At 28.7% G+C, this 21261-nt stretch overlaps 2 protein-coding genes across 2 annotated transcripts in view; both read left to right on the top strand.

Moving 5' to 3' along the window:
* Positions 1–634: 634 nt before the first annotated feature.
* On the top strand, positions 635–5233 carry LOC103313039 (uncharacterized protein). Its single transcript, XM_015978360.2, has 6 exons — positions 635–832; positions 887–1014; positions 1063–1288; positions 1442–1585; positions 4628–4875; positions 4931–5233. Exons 1-6 carry the CDS (start codon positions 779–781, stop codon positions 5190–5192), a joined length of 1062 nt encoding a protein of 353 aa, XP_015833846.1. The 5' UTR covers positions 635–778; the 3' UTR covers positions 5193–5233.
* A 7151-nt stretch (positions 5234–12384) lies between these two features.
* The window catches only part of LOC656253 (uncharacterized protein), a 57336-nt gene continuing 48459 nt past the window's right edge, over positions 12385–21261 (top strand). Inside the window, exon 1 of the mRNA XM_015978359.2 lies at positions 12385–12574. The gene's annotated coding sequence lies outside the window, so the exon portion shown is untranslated. The remainder of the gene's footprint in view (positions 12575–21261) is intronic.

Here is a 21261-nt window from a genome sequence, read left to right on the forward strand (position 1 = left end):
TAGGCTTTCTCTTCTAATTCTCCAAATATGATTTCGAAATCTCTAAAACCAAGAGAGTTATCGATTTTTTCAGTGACAGGTGCAAATGCAAAAACTTTAAAAAAATATTAAATATTAAATAATGAAATGTTTTCATTGAGCAGAACAGATTATGGTTGTATACAAATTTTCAAATGACTATTATTATTTGAACTACCAATTCTTTTAATGGGGGTTTAGACTGAACTCCCTGTATAAAATTACAAGCTAAAAAAGGGAACTTAATTAAACCGTTTTTAAACGAACATAGGAAATAAGTAAAAACGAAATTATTAGCTGTTTCAAAACTGTAAAAACACGAAAAATTTCTGTTTATTTTATTTTAACAAAGTTGATGTGTAACAAAATGTAAATTTTACAGGAGAGGCAAAAAATTATTAAAGGTTTATATTTTGAATACGTAAGTTTAGGTTAAAATTTGAGTTAAATATCGGGTGTGTTGCAAACAAGCTTTTGAAAATGGATTTTAGTGGCCCACTCAAAAAATAATAAAAAAACAATGATTTTGACTACTGTAAAACTCAACTGATGCTGCAACCAACAATACACCGGTGTTTCGTCACTTAGTTAACGTTTTTATGAAAATTGTAGGTTATGTTTTTCAATAATTATGTCATAGCATGTTATGTTTGTGAGTGAATAAAATTCCAAAATTTCGTTCTTTTCGACATGATTTAATTTATTTTCACATTGAACAAATAAAACAGAAAATTTCTAACGGGTGACAACATTTCCAACAATGTTATTTACAAAAGGACTGGCCTTCAAGACTCGCTTGTTGTTTTCACAAACGGTATGTTAACAATTGTATGTATTTTTAAATTAATAATTAAAACCAACTTTTTAGGCAAGATTTTTAAATTCCAATTTAATGCCAAACTTCTCCCAATTTAGTATTGAACCAAAATTTAATGACGCCGAACAAGAAAAAATTTTAAATATCCTCAACGAATCTAATAAAGATCAACTACAATGGTATTCTGTGATTTCAAGTAATTTTAAAATTAATTAAACCAATTGCAGTTTGAACGTTGCACAAACTAATATAAAAAGATTAGAAAATTACAAAAAGAGAAACGGACCGTTTAAGTCACTCAATGAATTGTTGGAAGTGGACGGCTTGAGTGTTAAAATGCTGGAAAAAATGTGCAAACAATTAATTTCAGATTCCACTAATTCAAACGTGAAGACAACTAATGAGAATAAAAAAATGAGGCAAATTTTAACACCCCAACTACCGGCGTCCACTGTATGTATACACAGTGGTCAAGGGTTGGCAATACTGAATTTTTTTAAATGGTACAACTGGAGTACACATACATATTTGCAGTGTTACCAACTCAATCATTCTTGATCAAGTTGTAATTACAGTTCTGTAACAACTTTTTCGATCCTGTTGTAGCATGTGTCAACGGCAGTAGGTATACATTTAGCACCAATGGGTGTAAGTTGGGCTAAATTATCAGGAAATCAGCTTGAGTCTTGGGGCTATGAAGACTTTACGAATCTTCCTAAAAAGATGTTTTCTACTGACACTTTTAAACTGGTAAGTCAGTAATACGCGCTATCGGACGTGACGTCACATCCCCATTTTTTTTACCACAAACAAGAAATAAAGAGCAAAAACGATTTCACTGATCTTGCGGTCAGAATAGAGAAATAAATGAAAAACTGAAAAACATTCTACAGGGTCGGACCAACTCACGAATGGTGATAAAAGAAGTTCAGTTAAGCATAAAAATGAAGTCAGTTTTTCCAAGTCACTTGATTTTTAGTTTTTAATAATTTTGTTTATATTGTTTTCCTTAGCAACCATCTTAATTGTTTTGTTTCCATTGATGTCACTTTTAATTTATTGTCGAATTTGCAAATTTATTAAATGTTTGGTAGACCATTTTTCGACTGTTTCCGCTTACTAAAATAAAAAAAATATGAACTGCAGTGCCAAAAACTTAAGGGTAGTAATAAAGCGATCAGTAATAAATTCGATTTTGATAAGTAAAAAATAATAAATGATCAGTATTTAATGCATTTTTGCACAGTAAAAAATTTAAATGACAAGTAAATTGCGAACAGTATTTTATTAAAATTTGTACAGTAAAAAAATTGTATATGCACAGTATCTAGTTTCAGTTTGCACAGTTTAAATAATAAACGCTCAGTAGCTAGCATTTTATACTCACTAGTTTCGAGATGCTATTATTTACTGTGCATTTATTATTGTTACTTTGCATTTATTAGTTTTACTGTGCATTTATTATTTTTGCTGATCAAAAATACTTGTCGTTTAAATAAAGTACTGTGCATTTAATTTGTACCCAAAAGTTAACTTACAAATTTTACTGTGAAGAGCTGTATCTCGTCTTAGAAATTTTTAATTTAGTTTGATGTCCTAATCTAACAAATGGTCTGAGATTTTTTAATCACCTTGTACAATATGTTGAAAAGGTAAAAAATGTCATTTTCGGTTTTTGGTCTATTTGAGCAACATTTTTTTAACAGGTATTTGTTTAGTGTTGCAAGTGCTGTTGTTTCCGCTAACTAAAGTCAAAAAAATGTGATCTGAAGCATCAAGAACTTAACTTAAAAATTCAAGTTTGGCTCATGTTTGTTTTTTTTTTATAGGAACTTCTTTTAATTCAGTTTGATGATGACCTTTATTTTTAAATGAAAAGAAATCCAATGTTAGGTATTAATGTATCAAAACAATTTCTATCAGTTTTAATAGATCATATAATAATTTGAAGAATACAGGCGGAAAAAAAGGAATGTCACATTTTATGCAATGTGTTCAAAAATAGTTGGTCATCAAGTCGACTATGGAATTCAATGTGACGCTTCGTCCAAATGACTATTGTAGTTTTTGAGTATTGTTATTTCTGTCAAATCTTTGAATTAGCTTTTTACTTACTTTTTTACATTTCTCGACAAAGTTGTCTCAAATGTAGGGTTTGTCTTGATTGTGTTTCATATTTCCCTGACTTTTTTTGTTGTGTATATTTTCTTTTTTTAATTTGAAGTCTTTTTGCATTATTTTGACGGTATTCACAGTTTAAATTAAGGGGCACATTACATTCAAATTTCATAGGTGACTTGATGAACAACCATTTCTGAACAGTGTGTATGTTTGAAAAAAGTTTTTTAGTTCAACTTTTATATTGTATTTAGCACGTTATAATTATTATTTCTTTAGTCTGTCTCTAATATGGCATACAATGACAATCAATGGCAGGATGAATTTAAGTTAAACCCAATATCTGATATCTAAAGAAAAATAAAAAATATTTTTGATATATCTAGCATTAACGAAATAAGAGAAATTTTTAAATCCTTATAAGAAAAGCATTGAAGCTGGCGTTTATTTAGCTTCAAGTTATTGTCCTACCTCAATAATTACGTCACACGGATCTCGCGTCTTTAAGAAATATCCACGTATTCTACTGACAACCTGAGTCCTAGGGCTAATGAAATACAGGGTGACCCAAGGGTGTGTAATCGGTCTATAGTTTTTTTGCTTTGAAATACTACCATACCGTTTTTATTACCCGATAGATCTACTTAAAGTCCACAAACTAAAAATACCAGGTGTGTTAGAATGATTCTCATCTAGTCACAACAGGAATTCATCCGTCGAATATTGCCATTCTTCATTTACTAATAAACTCTCCAATACTGAAACAAGCTTCGATAATAAGTGTTTTCTCTCCCAATGTACCATTTTAGTTGCTTTTTAACGTCATTTTTAAATGTAATTAACTGACAATTTGTACATTTGACAACTGGCATTTTTGACATGTATTCACATTTAACTAGATGAGAATCATTTTAATAATCATTGTATTTTTATTATAGGTACACAGGGTCTACCTATAATAAAAAATAATGGAACTGTTAAAAGAATGAGATATTCAACTTTTTGCGTTTTGCCACAACCTGCATGTTTTAAGTAAAAGACGACAATTTGATAAAATAAGTTTCTAAGTTTTTCTGTTGCAAATTAGTCGAACAATGTTCATATGCGAGTTCGTAGTAATTTTAAAAAAAAAATTTTTTTAAAGTTTCAAAAGTTGTTTCTTTTTTATTACGAAAAGATTCCGAAACAGAAAGAGATAACCTACAACTGTTTATACAATGTTTCATTATTTTTTCACGTAGAATCTTATTATTATGCAAAAATATACAGGGTGTCTTAGCGAGTAGGTAAAGTCCATTATTCACTTCTAAATATTAAAAAAGTAATAATTTTATTTTCCTTAGCCGTATGTACTAACCCTCTGCCTCACCTAAAATTATTTTCAAATATACAGGGTGTTTCTAAAATGAGCTATTTTACAAACTTGTTTTTTTTTAATGGAGCACCTTATATTTTTTTACGTTATTTGATGCAGCTTTTAATACCAATGATTTTATTGGTCGAATTTGCTTGGTTTTTGAAGAATTTTATTTTTTTTTAAGGAAAAAACTTTAGTTTGTGGACTTTAAGTAGATCTATTGGATGACAATATTTCAAACAGCAAAAAAGTTATAGACCGATTACACACCCATGGGTCAGCCTGTATATTCCTTTGGTTGCAATTATTTATTTTAGGCTTTGGGTATTTTGAACCAAATCCCAACAGGCGATGCTTACATTTTTGAAGGAACTTCAAGCATGGGGTTACAGGGTCAAAAACAATCCTCAGCAGTGCCTCCTTACACTCAACAATTAGAGTTGTGCTCCATGTTATTGGCACTTATCAACACCAGCTCCAGTCATAACACAGTTTCACAAGATGCTGATTCGGATGCAGATATAACAAATTGTGTATATTTTTTAAGGTCAAAGTTGCCTGCCCGGTAATACCTATATTGTTGATTTTCTGTGATTGAAAAATTCATTTGTTTATTTCAGAATGTTTAAAACTTTGGTTGGCAATGAATGTGTTTCTTGCACCTCGGTAATACTCCATTTATTGGGTGATTCTCCCGATGGTGTGATGCTACCTTGTTCTTCGATTACTTTTGAAGAAAAGTTGAAGAGTGATTATTTGGGGAAGTCGCCAGCTCACAAAGAGCTTCTAGGCCAGGCTCTAATGCTAGTGATTGCTTTTATGGATCTTTGTGTTCGAAAAAACCCAGTTAGTATCAAAGCTATTGCGCCTAATAGAAAATGAAGTGTAAATTATGTAAATAAATAAAAAAATTAGAAAAAATAGCACTTTTATTACTCATACAATACATGGTGATTCTTTTAAGGCCTACATTAGAAACTTTTTAGCTTCTAATATAGCTAGAGCTTTAAAATTTTTTATACGATCAAAATTGATCATTCTGAGTTCAACTAAATTATTTTCAAAATGGCTGGGCTTCCAGATCTACAAAAAACTGGCGCCAAGTTTGAAATTTTAAATTGTAATCACACATTGTTATTGTCATAGTTTTTGACATATGTCAATTTTTTGGTTAAAATTTTCATTTTCAAGGGTTTATCTAAGATATCAGAGCCCTTGAACCGTTTGCGATAATTTTTTTTTTGCATTCGATAAACGAAGGTTTGAAGAATTTTCCAGAATTTTCGAAGTTATCAGTTGTCAAAATTCATGGCTAGCGTGATTTTTTCAAAATGGTTATCAAAAAACTGCTATAACTCAGTTTTCTCAAATGGAACGACCATATTTTCTTAACGCCAATCGAAAGAACAATAATTATACCTTAATTTTGTTGCACATAATTTTACGAGGCTTGCACCCAAATATACAAAAGTCAAAGAATGCTAGATACAAAAAATACATATTTTGTTATTTAATTTTTGGAAACACATGTCAGTAGTTGTCAGACTAGACTGTTTCATTAATACATATGGTCGATTTTTTTTTATAATCAACTGTCTAAAAACCGTCAAGTTGGCATTATTATAAATAGTAGTTTTTTTGAATTAAGGTTGGTGTAATTTTTTACCTGGAAAATTCAATTTCCAAATTTCTCAAGTTGTTTCCAGTTTAAAACACGCACAACAACACATCTAGTTATTTTAGACCACCTTTAGACTAACGAATTAATAATTAACACTAACGTCCAATTTTCAAAAATGTCAAATCTGGTGTTCAATATGTCAAATACAGAATACAGCCAGTTCCAAAAGTGGTTGGACATGAACTTCTAGGGTGATACAGTCTGGTCTTTATCACAATTTTGACACTGACAGTTGATTATTTAAAAAAATTAACTATTGTCATAAATTTCTGTTTTTCACAAACAATTATCATGTGTTCTGTCAAGAGACGGCATAAATATGATTTTAATTTATCTGTTTATCTTAATCACTAACTAGTTAAAAACGTTGTAATTTTTTGAAAGAGTGAACTAACTAGAGAAGACTCCAATTTTTCAAAATTTGTAATTGAGTTTGCATCAGAATATGTATTGTTGGTGCCATTTTACAGGCGCAGGCCTCGTAAAATTATATGAAACACCCTGTACATTGGCGGATAATATTTTCAGTAGGCTGTCGCACACATTCCAATAAACTCTAGGAAGATAATAAAAAAAATCCTCTCAAATATTCTTACCAGTATTAAGAAGTAAAGTGAAGATATTTTCTCTTAATTTCTTCAAATATTTTTAAACCAAAAAAGAGACTAAGTACTTCTACTAAACTACTTTTTCACGTCAACGACACTAAACATTATTTATAATAATCATCAACATAAAATTTTCAAAATTGTTATGCTTATATCAAGAAAGTTAAAAAATTGATCTGCCAGTAGTAAAAAAATTCATAGTTACAGTTGTAACGACTCCAACATAATTACAATAGTGGCACGGCGAAAACAATCAAGTACTAATAATGGCGACAATTTTACCAAACTGTTTTATGTTGATAAATTCGTTAAAAATGGCGATTGATTTTTTATTACATTTTTTATACTTCCTGTAACATACCAGAGAGCTTTGTATACATCCTGTATGGTTTTATATTCTGTAGATAATAATACAATGTGTTCAAAAATGAAATGAAAAAAAAACAACTTTGTCGAAAAATGCAAAGTCAAAGGCAAAAAAAATGTAAAAAGCTAATTCAAAGATTTGACAGAAAAACTACATTAGTCATTTGAACGAAGCGGCACAATGAACTTGAGTTCCATAGTCAACTTGATGAACAACCATTTCTGAACACATTGTAGTTTTTGAGTTATCTTAAAAGATTCTTGAGGTCGGTACCACTTTCAAACTCTTGCTCTTGCTACTTTATTTCGTAATTTATATAATTAGTTGATTCAAATATAATTAAATTTAAAATTTCAATGACTTGATAAGGATACTCCTATTTTTTTAACTCAAAAAATAAAAATTGAAAAAATACTAACTTTACGGTAATATTTTTTGTTGTCATTAATTTAGCTGTAGAACCCTGTCTTAAAAAAACAGAGACGAAAAATGAGAAAATAAACCTAATTAATGCGTCAGCTTTAACAGAGGTAGGAACTTTAGAGTAACTTATTTATGATAATTAAATTTAATACACAAAATTCCATCATGAAATCACACCCATGTAATCATATTGGGTTGGTTTTTTGCACAATGAATAATAAAGACTGCAATTACATCAGCTATAAGTATAGCTGTGGGCAGTAGACAGTAATCTTGTTATTTATTAGTTGGGAAGTAAACACTGAAAAATTCAGAACCATAAAACTACTATAATGCCAATGCCTACTACCAGTAGTATTAGCAGATTTTTTTATATGCAGAACAGGTTTATATAAAAAAGTTGACAAGTTTATTAAGTTAATATGAGAGTCGGTTAACATTTTTGTTTATTTAAATTTCTATAAAGAAATAAATACTCCTACCAAAGTATAGAAAATTTCGAGGAAAAATGAGTTTCAAAACTGGCTCTAACAAAATTTTGGATCAGTTTACAGAACGTGAATTAAAATTTAATTGAGGATTAAGATTAATCTAATTCCTATTAAGTCCTCATTTCTCAATTTCACAAAATTCATTAGAAAAATTTTGTTGTTTAACAATATTTTCCTTAATAAAAACATCCTTGTTTTTTATTTGATTCTTCAAAACTCGATAGGTAGGTATTATTTATTATTATTATTAGACTACATCGAACTTGTTAGGCTAAAAACCTTGCCTGTTTGTTAATTTAATACATTTACACAGTGGTTCTAATTAAATAATGTTATACAATACGGCATAAAGTTCACAATGGCAGACACTATTTATGTTTATTTTATACATAACGGAGTAGTAAATTAACTATTATTTTATCTCCACACACGTGGGATAAACATTCGTTTGATGATACATACGAGTATAGGTTCGAGTTTAAAAATTAATAGAATGTAAAATGGAATAAAATTGCGATTAGGTTTTACAATCCTGGGAAATTTTAATTTCCGACAAAGTCATGTACTGTGTGAGAAAGTTTTTTGATTTTTATTACAAATAAAACAAATTTGGGTTCAATATTTAGAGAGGATTTAAAGAGGTTAAATGATTCATAGTTTTAAAGGAAAAGTACTCGCATAAGTTTTTTCACCTCTAAATTAACTGTCACTTATTGAACCGTTAAACGATTAGAAATGAATATTTTGTATGATACATACGTACGTAAGTACCTACATGCACATGTAATCATTGAAATCAACCAAATTTTGATTTGCAGGTACGTATACATGTATCTACGGGAAAAATATCAAAAATCCTCGGTAGAAAGAAAAGAAACTGTAAACGTTATTTGCGAGTATAGCATGTCCCAGAAAAAAGTGAAATTCAAATTCATTATTCATTAATTTCAAGTTCCAATAGTTCTGATCTTATTATAGTTAATAGTGATAAACTACTATTTCAGTTGGCAAATTTTAAATTCAGATGATTTTGGTGTGTGAATTTTTCCTAGAGTTTCGTAATTTAATTACTACTGTAAAAAGTATGGACTATGAACTTATGGAGAAGTTAAAAATGCATGTCATATACCTTTCCACAACATCCATTTAATACTTTTACCTACAAAAACGGTCCAATTTCCAGAAAACATACAACAAACAAGAAATTAAATATTCTCTAATAAGAAACAAATAAAGTAATATTTAGAAAAACTCCTTCGTTTTTTTAACTAGCTTGATCTCAATATTTTGATGTGATCATTTAACTTGAATGAAAATACTGATTATCATAACTAATCTAACTGAAAGAGTAAAATAATAACATTTTGAACGGTAAAAGCAGTTGTTCAATACAGGTGTCCGTTTTTCGGCTGCACCATGGGGATCTAAGTTTCTATTATTTTATAAGAGATACGAGGTCGGTTAAATTTTTATGCTGAACAATTATCTGGAAGAAAACTTCACTTTTAGTTTTTGAATTATTGAAAAAAAAACGGAAATTTCTAATTTTTGTTTTTATTTTTTTCACGCGAAAACCAAAAGAAATACTAGACGTTTTTAAATAGGAAATTCTTCAAGCACTTTTTTACAAGAAATCTAAATCTGTTATCACCTTCTCTGAGGCGTTCTTCACGTCACCTCACTTTTGGTTTTTCTTATGGACTGCATATTTGATGGCGTAAATTAAGAAAAAAGCGTTTTTGGGAGTGCTTTGGAAACCAAACGCCAAAACTTTTGACAGTTCTATTAAATATGCGAAAATTTTTATAATTTTTTCTTGTTTTGTTTTGCGAAGAATAAACTTCTAGCTTTATGCCGTTTAGTTTTTAAATAAGTAAGCTTGGCGGAAATGTGAACTTTCCAAATTTAACCTCAAAAATCTAGTTTGTTTAAAAACAAAATTGTTGGCGTTTTTTCCAAAGCACTCTTCGTCAAAATGGTTTTTTCTCCATTTTGATCAGCATGTAAGATTCGATAATATCATGTGATACATCGTTGTAATAAAAAAGAAAAACACTTTTCAAAGATACAAAAAGCGAATTCGTAAGAAAAACCAAAGTTGAATGTTGTAACTCTGACATCCAGAACGCCTTGGAAAACACAATGACATATTCAAGTACCTTGTAAAAAAGTGCCTGAAGAATATCTAACTTAAAAACGTCTAGTTCTTTTGGTTTTCATTTAAAAAATAAAAACGAAAGTTACATTTTTTTTATTTTTGTCAATAATTCAAAAACTAAAAATAGCACATATAATTTTCTTTCAGATAATTATTTAGCATGAAAAAGTGCAACTTTGTCCAAATTTACCTCGTATCTCTTATAGTAACTGAATTCTCCATGGTGGTTAGTGGAGATCTAAAAACGGACACTCTGTATAATCAAAAAAATTAGCGAATTGTTGTTCAGAGTGGATAGAGTAAAGTTAAGAGAAACACAAAGATGGCGAAACAGAAATAGTTACTACAAATTTTGTATGCAAATACATACAGATTGTTCCGTCTAAATCCTACATTAGAAATATTGAAAGTTTTAATAAAAATATTTATTTGAAAGTTGATGCTTAGTTATCAACTTTCAAGTACTTTGAAAGTATTTTTAAGATGATTCCAGTTATACCGGAAGTCGACACCAACTTTTTTATTTTAAATGAAAAGCTACGTTTTTCACTGCGTTTTTGGATTAGTTGAGCTATTTTAAGGCCGTTTTTATCAGCTTTCTCTACCTAAGTTTAACCGTTTTCGAAATTTTTGAGATTTTTTGCAAATTTTTGAATTTGCACCTGTCCCGTAAAAAATCGGTAAATCGCTTTCGCTGTCGAGATTTCGAAATCATATTTGGAGAAAGAAGGCCTATATCTGTTCTCCGGTGTATTTAAAATTGGAAAAGAAGTTAATAAATCAAAAAATTTTAAGGTTAAGTTTGGACAACTTCAAGTACCCATAAATTAATTTTTTCATATGGGATCTCCCAATTTTTATTTTACTAGGTGGAGGAGAATTTTTTTCTGCAGCGATCTGTATAAGCATTTCCTATACCTATCTGTGATAATTCTCAAATTATTTTAATTTTTTTGACATTGAAAAAATTTCTAACTATAACCACAGCTATTTTTGCATAGTTTGTCATAAGAACATTTCTGATTAAACAAACGACAAATTCTGTTTAAAATTGTGTTGTCCGTCCTGTGAAAACAAAATAAATTCATTTAGAAAACTTTAATTCCTCATATTTTTTCTCTCGTTTCTATAGCAACCTATGAAAAAAGGTCTATGGCTAATGAATTTCTTAATCCCAACAAAAAGTTATTGTAACTTGAAACTATTAAACATAAGTATAGGGAATACTAATACAGATCAATGCAGAATTAAATTATCTACGATTTAATGAAATAAAACTTGTGGCATTTCATTTGAAAAAATTGAGTTATGGATGCTTAAAGTTCTGAAAACTTAACTTTAAACATTTTGGGTTTGTTATTCTTTTAAATGAGCTGCTTCTTTCAAATGAGCTAAAAAATATTTCCAAATTTTAAAAAACGGCAGATTTTTTAATTGAAAGGTGCAAATCTAAAACAAAATTTAAAACCCTAAATTTTTCGTATAGGGACAGCTTATGAAAACTACCCTAAAATAACTCTCGTAATCCAAAAACACATTAAAAAATATTGCTTCCCATTTAAAATAAGGAAAGTAATAGCGACTTCCGGTATAACCGGAAGTGTCACCATCTTGAAAATATTTTTATTGAACAGGACCCAAGAAATTATGGTTGTATACAAATTTTCAGATGACTATCATTATTAGAACTACAAATGTGAGGTTTAGACGAAACAGTCTGTATATTAGCTGTTTCAAAACTATAAAAACGCCAACATCGCATTTTACCAAACTATTTTTTTTAAATTAGATTGATAAAATTTTAAAATAGTTATTAATGATTAGCTCCCTCATTGAAAGTATAAATTACATTAGTTATTATTTTTTTGAAGTGCATGAACAGTTAATTTTGAGAGAAATTGCAACGCTGGCATTTTTATACTTTTGAAGCAGCTAATAGGTAAGTTGTATAAGGTTTTTCTATAACACTATTAAAAAAACCCTCAGACACCTACTTTTAGCCCGATAGTTTATTTGCAATATTTTTACCATAAAATCTAAACTTCAACAATTGAATTGTTATTCTTGTTTATTAGTGGCATGGGAAGCCTTTGTAAAAATGAAAAACAAATTCATGTGGTGTGCGAACAATCCGAGAACAATCACTAGTTGAATCAAAACACGTAATACCACTAATAACAATAATTGCAAACTTGCAAATAGTTGCACATGTACCTGGCAATCTAAATCAATTAAATTTTTACTAAAAGTTAGTTGACATCTCGTGATAAGTTCATTTTGTAGTATTGTTTGAAACAGTAAATATAATTGGGCTACAGCCTACAACCGACGCAATAATATCGATCAGTGCGGCACAGACGACCTAGAGTATTCAACCGTTTTCCTTGGCGCCACTGGAAAATATCAGGACGAAATCGGTCTAACAAAACACCAAGTGCAAATTGTGATCAGTCATTAAAAATACGTGAAATTTTAGTGCTTCATTGACTTCACCCAACGCTTCAAAATGAACGTGTTTCATAATCACGTTATCCATGTGAGTATCATACCTACACCTACCTACTCATTATCTCTAATCTTATTTGTTATTTATTTCTGAAATCTATACCGTGGAACAGACAATTCGATTAATTATCTGATAACACGCCCATTTTCGCCTGCAAATAAAATGATATGCAATAATTTTTAAGCCACTGTGTATCTAATAATAAAGTTGTTTAATCTTTCAACACATGGTTACAAGGCACTATAATAAAAAATATCATTATTGCTTTGTTCACACATGTAGGGGAATATCTAATGCACTAATAAAATACTAAAACAGGGTTTGCTACTTTGTTTTCAGCGCTATACCATAACAAGTCATAAAGAGTGTTTTCAATCAATCCTATCATAATAACAAAAGCTACATTAGGAGATATCACCACCAGCTGAATCGTTGCAGTAAACATAATAAAACAGTAGGTAATTACGAATTTTTGATTTGATGTTGGTGCACACTTTTGTAATTTACATGACTTATGATTGATTGATTTTATAAACATGCTTTAGATATTAGATAATTATAATCGATGTTGAGAGTTAAAGTTAGCTGTTTCAAAACTGTAAAAACACCAACATGGCATTTTACCGAATAATTTTTAATTTTTTAAATAAAATCGTAAAATATTAATTAATTAATTAATGAAAATAGATCTCTCGTTGAAACTATAAATTTTTGAGAGAAAATGCGACGTTGACGTTTTTATAGTTTTGAAACAACTAATACAAGATATTTAAGCTATTTTTTTGCAAATTAGATTGGGTTTGTGGAAAACTGGTTCTGGAACATCTGACTATTACCTGTTTCAAAACTATAAAAACGCCAACGTGACATTCTACCGAATATTTTTTTTATTTTTTTAAATAAAATTTTAAAATAGTTTGTAATTAAATATGTATAGATCTCTCATTGAAAGTATAAATTACATTAGCTATTATTTTTTTTGAAATGCATGAATAATTTATAACAGCTATTTTTGAGAGAAAATGCGACGTTGACGTTTTTATAGTTTTGAAACAGCTAATACAAGATACTTAAGCTATTTTTTGCAAATTAGATTGGGTTTGTGAAAAACTACTTCTGGAACATGTGACTATTACCTGTTTCAAAACTATAAAAACGCCAACGTGGCATTCTACCGAATATTTTTTTTATTTTTTTAAATAAAATTTTAAAATGCTTCTAGAACATGTGACTATTACCTGTTTCAAAACTATAAAAACGCCAACGTGGCATTCTACCGAATATTTTTTTATTTTTTTAAATAAAATTGTAAAATAGTTATTAATTAAATAATGTATAGATCTCTCATTGAAAGTATAAATTACATTAGCTATTGTTTGTTTTAAAATGCATGAATAATTAATAACAGGTATTTTTGAAAGAAAATGCGACGTTGACGTTTTTATAGTTTTGAAACAGCTAATTCAAGATATTTAAGCTATTTTTTTTGCAAATTAGATTGGGTTTGTGAAAAACTGCTTCTGGAACATGTGACTATTACCTGTTTCAAAACTATAAAAACGCCAACGTGGCATTCTACCGAATATTTTCTTTTATTTTTTAAAATAAAATTGTAAAATAGTTATTAATTAAATAATGTATAGATCTCCCATTGAAAGTATAAAATACATTAACTATTGTTTGTTCTAAAGTGCATGAATAATTAATAACAGCTATTTTTGAGAGAAAATGCGACGTTGACGTTTTTATAGTTTTGAAACAGCTAATACAAGATATTTAAGCTATTTTTTTTGCAAATTAGATTGGGTTTGTGAAAAACTGCTTCTGGAACATGTGACTATTACCTGTTTCAAAACTATAAAAACGCCAACGTGGCATTCTACCGAATATTTTTTTTATTTTTTTAAATAAAATTTTAAAATGCTTCTAGAACATGTGACTATTACCTGTTTCAAAACTATAAAAACGCCAACGTGGCATTCTACCGAATATTTTTTTTATTTTTTTAAATAAAATTGTAAAATAGTTATTAATTAAATAATGTATAGATCTCTCATTGAAAGTATAAATTACATTAGCTATTGTTTGTTTTAAAATGCATGAATAATTAATAACAGGTATTTTTGAAAGAAAATGCGACGTTGACGTTTTTATAGTTTTGAAACAGCTAATACAAGATATTTAAGCTATTTTTTTTGCAAATTAGATTGGGTTTGTGAAAAACTGCTTCTGGAACATGTGACTATTACCTGTTTCAAAACTATAAAAACGCCAACGTGGCATTCTACCGAATATTTTTTTTATTTTTTTAAATAAAATTGTAAAATAGTTATTAATTAAATAATGTATAGATCTCTAATTGAAAGTATAAATTACATTAGCTATTGTTTGTTTTAAAATGCATGAATAATTAATAACAGCTATTTTTGAGAGAAAATGCGACGTTGACGTTTTTATAGTTTTGAAACAGCTAATACAAGATATTTAAGCTATTTTTTGCAAATTAGATTGGGTTTGTGAAAAACTGCTTCTGGAACATCTGGCTATTACCTGTTTCAAAACTATAAAAACGCCAACGTGACATTCTACCGAATGTTTTTTTTATTTTTTAAATAAAATTCTAAAATAGTTATTAATTAAATAATATATAGATCTCTCATTGAAAGTATAAATTACATTAGCTATTGTTTGTTTTAAAATACATGAATAATTAATAACAGCTATTTTTGAGAGAAAATGCGACGTTGACGTTTTTATAGTTTTGAAACAGCTAATACAAGATATTTAAGCTATTTTTTGCAAATTAGATTGGGTTTGTGAAAAACTGCTTCTGGAACATCTGACTATTACCTGTTTCAAAACTATAAAAACGCCAACGTGACATTTTACCGAATATTTTTTTTAATTTTTTTAAATAAAATTTTAAAATGCTTCTGGAACATGTGACTATTACCTGTTTCAAAACTATAAAAACGCCAACGTGACATTCTACCGAATATTTTTTTTATTTTTTTAAATAAAATTGTAAAATAGTTATTAATTAAATAATGTATAGATTTCTCATTGACGTTTTTATAGTTTTGAAACAGCTAATACAAGATATTTAAGATATTTTTTTGCAAATTAGATTGGGTTTGTGAAAGAACTGCTTCTGTCTCTCAGACTTATTTATAATAAAGTTAGTTATAAATGTTCTAGTGAAATAAATATAAAATACAGGGTGTCCATTTGTCGAGCTCCACCATGGGGATCTTAGTTATTATATACGAGGTGGCTTAAATTAGGACAAAGTTGTGCATTCTTATGCTGAACAATTATCTGAAAGAAAATTTGATGTGTCATTGTTAGTTTTTGAATTATTGAGAAAAAATAAAAATTTGTAATTTTCGTTTTTATTTTTTTAAGCGAAAACCAATAAAACAAGACACTTTGAAGTAGGACATTTTTCAGGCACTTTTTAGAAGAAATCTAAATCTGTCATTGTCTTTTCCAAGGCGTTCTTGATGTCAGAGTTACAACACTCAACTTTGGTTTTTCTTATGGAAGCCATAATTGCTTTTTCAGCTTTCTGTATTTTTGAAAAGTCTTTTTGTTCCTGATAACAACAATGTATCACGTGATATGATTTTAACTTACATGCTGATTTTAAGAAGAAAAAAGCGTTTTTGCAAAGAGTGCTTTGGAAAAGAAACACCAAAAATATTGTTAAACAAACTAAATTGTGACAGTTCTATTAAATATGCGAGCAGAATTTTTATAACTTTGTCTTGTTCTGTTTTGCGTTGAATAAACTTCTAGCTTAACATATCATTTAGTTTTAAAAAAAGTAAGCTTGGCAAAAAAGTGAACCTTCCAGATTCAAATTAAATTAAACCTTCAAAATCTAGTTTGTTTAAAAACAAAATAGTTGGCCTTTTTTCCAAAGCAATCTTCGCAAAAGTGTTTTTTCTCCATTTTGATCAGCATGTAAGAATTAATCATAACATGTGATACATCGATGTAATCAGGAATAAAAACACTTTTCAAAAATATAAAAAGCAAATATGGCTTCCATAAAAAAACAAAGTTGAGTGTTGTAACTCTGACATCAAGAACGCCTTGGAAAAGGCGATGACAGATTTAAATATCTTGTAAAAAAGAATGTCAATTTTAAAAACGTGTAGTCCTTTTGGTTTTCGCTTAAAAAAATAAAAACGAAAGTTACTATTTTATATTTTTTTCAGTAATTCCAAAACTAAAAATGATACATCAAGTTTTCTTGCAGATAATTATCTGTGCAACTTTGCCCTAATTTAACCGACCTCGTAACTCTTATAATAAATGAGATCCCCATGGTGGAGCTCGAAAAACGGACACCCTGTATAACACACACAAACTAAATCAATTGGAATAACTGAAAAGTAATAAAATCGCTGCGAGTTATTTATTTCTATCGAGATTTCTATGCAATCAATTTATTTGTATTTTTTGCCGAACACATCATTATAATCAAGTGAACATAAATAATCATCATACCTATGTTTTAGTCAAATTTTCGAATAAAAAACGATTAACAATTTTTTTCTCGGGTCTCCATCCAGCAAAATTTATTTAACTGCAGTGTAATCTGTCTGATTACATCTAGAATTAATTACCTATTTTTAAACACGAGGGGATGTTTTAGTTAGCAATAACCTTAGAACTTTGTGGAAAACCTCCACTTTTAAATTCATAGAATTTACGGAAGCAATATCCGATGTATACATAATATTAATAAAAAAAATCCTTCAGTATACGCTATAAATACAAATTTCATCTTTAAAGATTTCGGGAATAAATGTGACGGAAAAAACTAATAATAAATTTTTAAAATAATAAAAACTGCATGTAATCATTACTATTTAAATTACTTACCATATGGTTAAAAGCTATTAAAAAAACATTAATCTGTTATTATATCTGTTAGTTCTGTTACGGCATAATACTATTACAAGAATGGATAATAATTTTAAAATTAAATCGTATTTTAATGATGCGTTTTACCGCAAACCTTTTTAGCTGTTTTCCGCTGTGTGATTTCAAGAGAAAGATTTTTAACCTTGCGATTTAATTTTCTATTTAATATAATTGATAATTAAGTATTACGTAAGGAATAAAAAGTATTACGATTTTATTTGTATGTGATTATTTATAAAAGATTTTTATTATTTTCCTTCCGGGAGTGTGGCAGGAGCTCATAATTCATGCTTTCTTTTCACGAGGTGGCATACAAAATTTTTTCTAATGTCACCAAATTAATTATAATTTGATGTCAAAAAATCAGCAATAAAAATGTTTTTGAAGATAGTTATTTTACCTAGAAAAACATCAGCCTTTTTGACAATTGATAATGATAAGTAGCTGTACAATGAGTTTTTCATTCAAAAATGTGTTTTAACAGGAATAAAAAATAAAAATGCATTTTGTATTTGACCATAAAGACATTTGTAAAATTTCTCTAATTTATTTGTTGTAAAAAATATACAGGCTGTTCATTCTAAAATCCACTTTAGAAGTATTGGTGGTTCTAATAATGATAGTCTGAAAATTTAAATACAACCATAATCTCTTAGCTCCTACACAATGAAAAGATTTTCAAGATGGTGACACTTCCGGTTATACCGGAAGTCGCTGTCAACTTCCTCATTTTAAGTGAAAAGTTATATTTTTTAATGCTTTTTTTGGTTTACTAAAGTTATTTTAAGGTAGTTTTCATAAGCTTTTCCTATAGCTAAATTTAGCCGTTTACAAAATATTAGATTTTTTTTTGGATTCGCACCTTTCAGTTCTAAAATCGATAACTCTGCCATTTTTTTAAATTTAGAAATATTTTTAGCTCACTTGAAAGAGGAAGCCTAGATCTTTCCTTTGGTCTTTTAATTTTTCTAAAAAAAGAATAGTAAACCCCAAATGTTTGAAGTTAAGTTTTCAGAACTTTAAGCACCCATAACTCAATTTTTTCAAATGAAATGCCACAAGTTTTATTTCATTAAATCGTAGAGAATTTAATTCTGTATCAATTTGTATTGTTTAATAATTTTCAAGTTATAATAACTTTTCGTTGGGGTTGAGAAATTCACTAGTCATAGGCTTTTTCACATAGGTGACCATGGAAACGAGAGAAAAATGTGAGAAATTAAAGTTTTTTAAACCAACATTCAATGAACTTATTTTGTTTTCACAGAATGTACAACACAATTTTGAACAGAGTTTGTCGTTTATTAATCAGAAATGTTTTTATGGAAAAGTATGCAAAAACAACTGTGGTTAGTAAGAAATTTTTTACAATGTCAAAAAAAACAAATAACATGAAAATTATTACAGATACGTATAGGCATACTAATACAGATCGATGCAGAAAGAAATTCTTTTCCATCTAGTAAAATAAAAATTGGGACATCCCATTTAAAAAAATTAAGTTATGGGTACTTGAAGTTATCCAAACTTAACCTTAAAATTTTTGGGTTTACTAAATTCTTTTCCAATTTTAAACAAACTGGAGAACACATATCAGTTTTCGCTTTTATTTCTCCAAATATGATTGCGAAATCTCTAAAGCTAAGAGAGTTACCGATTTTTTAAGTGGCAGGTGCAAATCCTGAAATTTTCAAAAAATCTTAAATATCTCGAAAATGGTTAAACTTAGGTACAGGAAAAGCTGATAAAAACTTCCTTAAAATAAGTCAACTAATCCAAAAACGCAATGAAAAACATAGCTTTCCATTTAAAATAAGACAGTTGATAGCAGTACCGAAACTAGGTATAGGCGAAGTAGGCCTTTGCCTAGGGGCGCGGCCTCAAGGGGCGCCAAACTGGCTATACTTTTGTTTTCCAAATTCCAATTAAACAAAAATTTGTGCAATCTTATAAACAATTATTTTGCAGAAGCGTTTGTTTTGGAAAACTCATTTTATAAAATTATATCATTTTGTAAAATTATTAATCAGTTTCAGTTCTGATAATTCTTCAATAAGAGTTCAAGTAATTTTTGCTGGTTAAGCTACTCATATACTACAAGAATTAGTTCAGTTTGCAAAATGGCTCTCGGTCTTTTGAGTCGTGTCATTGATTCTTCAGTGGTTGTGTTAAATTTGAGTTTCAAGTGAACTAGAAAAATTGGCTTAAAATTGTCAGAGACCAAATAAAAAACTTTTTAGACTAAATCTGAAATAGGAAATTAAATGTGTACCTATTGTTTAAATAATTTTAAGCCTTTAATTATTTAAGACCGGGACCATTTTCTTTTTTCAGGTTTTCATAGTGTAATATTTTTTTGTTTTTTTATATCTCTCTAAGAGAGTCTCTAACAGAAATTATAATAGTGGCAACCTAGTATTAAGAAAATTATGCTTAAGGGCGCCAAACTGAGAACTCGCCTATAGTCAATTAGTACCTAGTTTCGGCACTGATTGATAGCGACTTCCGGTAAAACTGAAAGCGCTGCCATCTTGAAAATTTTTTATTACGCAAAACTCAACTGATTATTGCTAACTACCAACTTTCAAATAAATATCTTTATAGAATTTTCAATACTTCTAATGTAAGGTTTAGATGAAATACCCTGTACAAATACTTATTGGTATTGGTAAGTTACTTCATTTCCATTTCAAACCTTTAGCGCAAATGCATTTTTTGGAATGAAATTAGGATCCAAATTTAGACAAAAAAAATCATCTTTTAAAGGAGAAATAAGAATAATTTCAGTTTTGCTAAAGATTGAAACAAAATATAGGTATTAGCTGTCTCAAAACTATAAAAACGCCAACGTCACATTTTACCAAATTATTTTTTTAAATAACATCGATAAAATTGTAAAATAGTTATGAATGATTAGATCTCTCATTGAAAGTATAAATTACATTAGCTATTATGTCTTTGAAATGCATGAATAATTTATAACAGCTAATTTTGAGACAAAATGCGACGTTGGCGTTTTTATAATTTTGAAACAGCCAATAGATATACATAGTTATTCTGTTGTGCTCTTATAATTATCAATTCAATTTAGCTATGTTTTAATAAATAATTTAAAGAAACATTAGAAACAAATTGATAGTTTTTTAATGACATTTTGGAATTGGATAATAATAGAGAGGTAAGCTCACAAACTCATGTTGGAATTAAATTTATATAAAAAGGAGCTGAAACATACAATTTTTGAATTACTGTATACACTGGTCTACCGCTCCCATCTCATCACACAAAAGTCATAGCATAGCAATTAACAAATTATCAAGAACTCACCCCTCTGAAGACTATTATCAAAATTATATGGAATTCGCACAACTATAGAACGATACAAAAATAGAAAATGAATAAATGGATAACTTAAAGTCGAAGCCAAACCAAAGTGGAAATAAAAAGAAGGAATTGGACTAGTTTCGGTATTTATTTATACCATCATCAGCAGTCAAAACATTTCAAAAAACACAGGATAAAACTACGTAAGAATTTACATTTACGTGTTTTCTAAGAACAAAACAATAAAAATGTTACAAATTATTAATTTTTTTTTTTTTCAAAAAGAAAGAAGGTTAAATCTTGCCGAGTTGAAAAGTAGTTTGTGTTATCATTTTTAAATAAGCAGCCACTTTGAGAACAAGAATAATTTCACTCACAATTCACCCCTCTGAGGTTTGGGTTAAGGCTAGACGCTGGTTTTGCTAAAACTCCGACTTCAAGTGGTAGGACATTTACTT

Source organism: Tribolium castaneum, chromosome 1 (genome assembly GCF_031307605.1).
Source record: "Tribolium castaneum strain GA2 chromosome 1, icTriCast1.1, whole genome shotgun sequence".
Taxonomy (NCBI): Eukaryota; Metazoa; Arthropoda; class Insecta; order Coleoptera; family Tenebrionidae; genus Tribolium; species Tribolium castaneum.

What these genes read in the sequence shown, in the direction of transcription:
- LOC103313039 (XM_015978360.2), top strand. Translation starts at nt 779, where the DNA reads ATGTTATTTACAAAAGGACTGGCCTTCAAGACTCGCTTGTTGTTTTCA. An exon ending in GCTTGTTGTTTTCACAAACG is followed by an intron (nt 833 to 886) that starts GTATGTTAACAA and finishes CCAACTTTTTAG; the next exon opens with GCAAGATTTTTAAATTCCAA. An exon ending in AATAAAGATCAACTACAATG is followed by an intron (nt 1,015 to 1,062) that starts GTATTCTGTGAT and finishes AACCAATTGCAG; the next exon opens with TTTGAACGTTGCACAAACTA.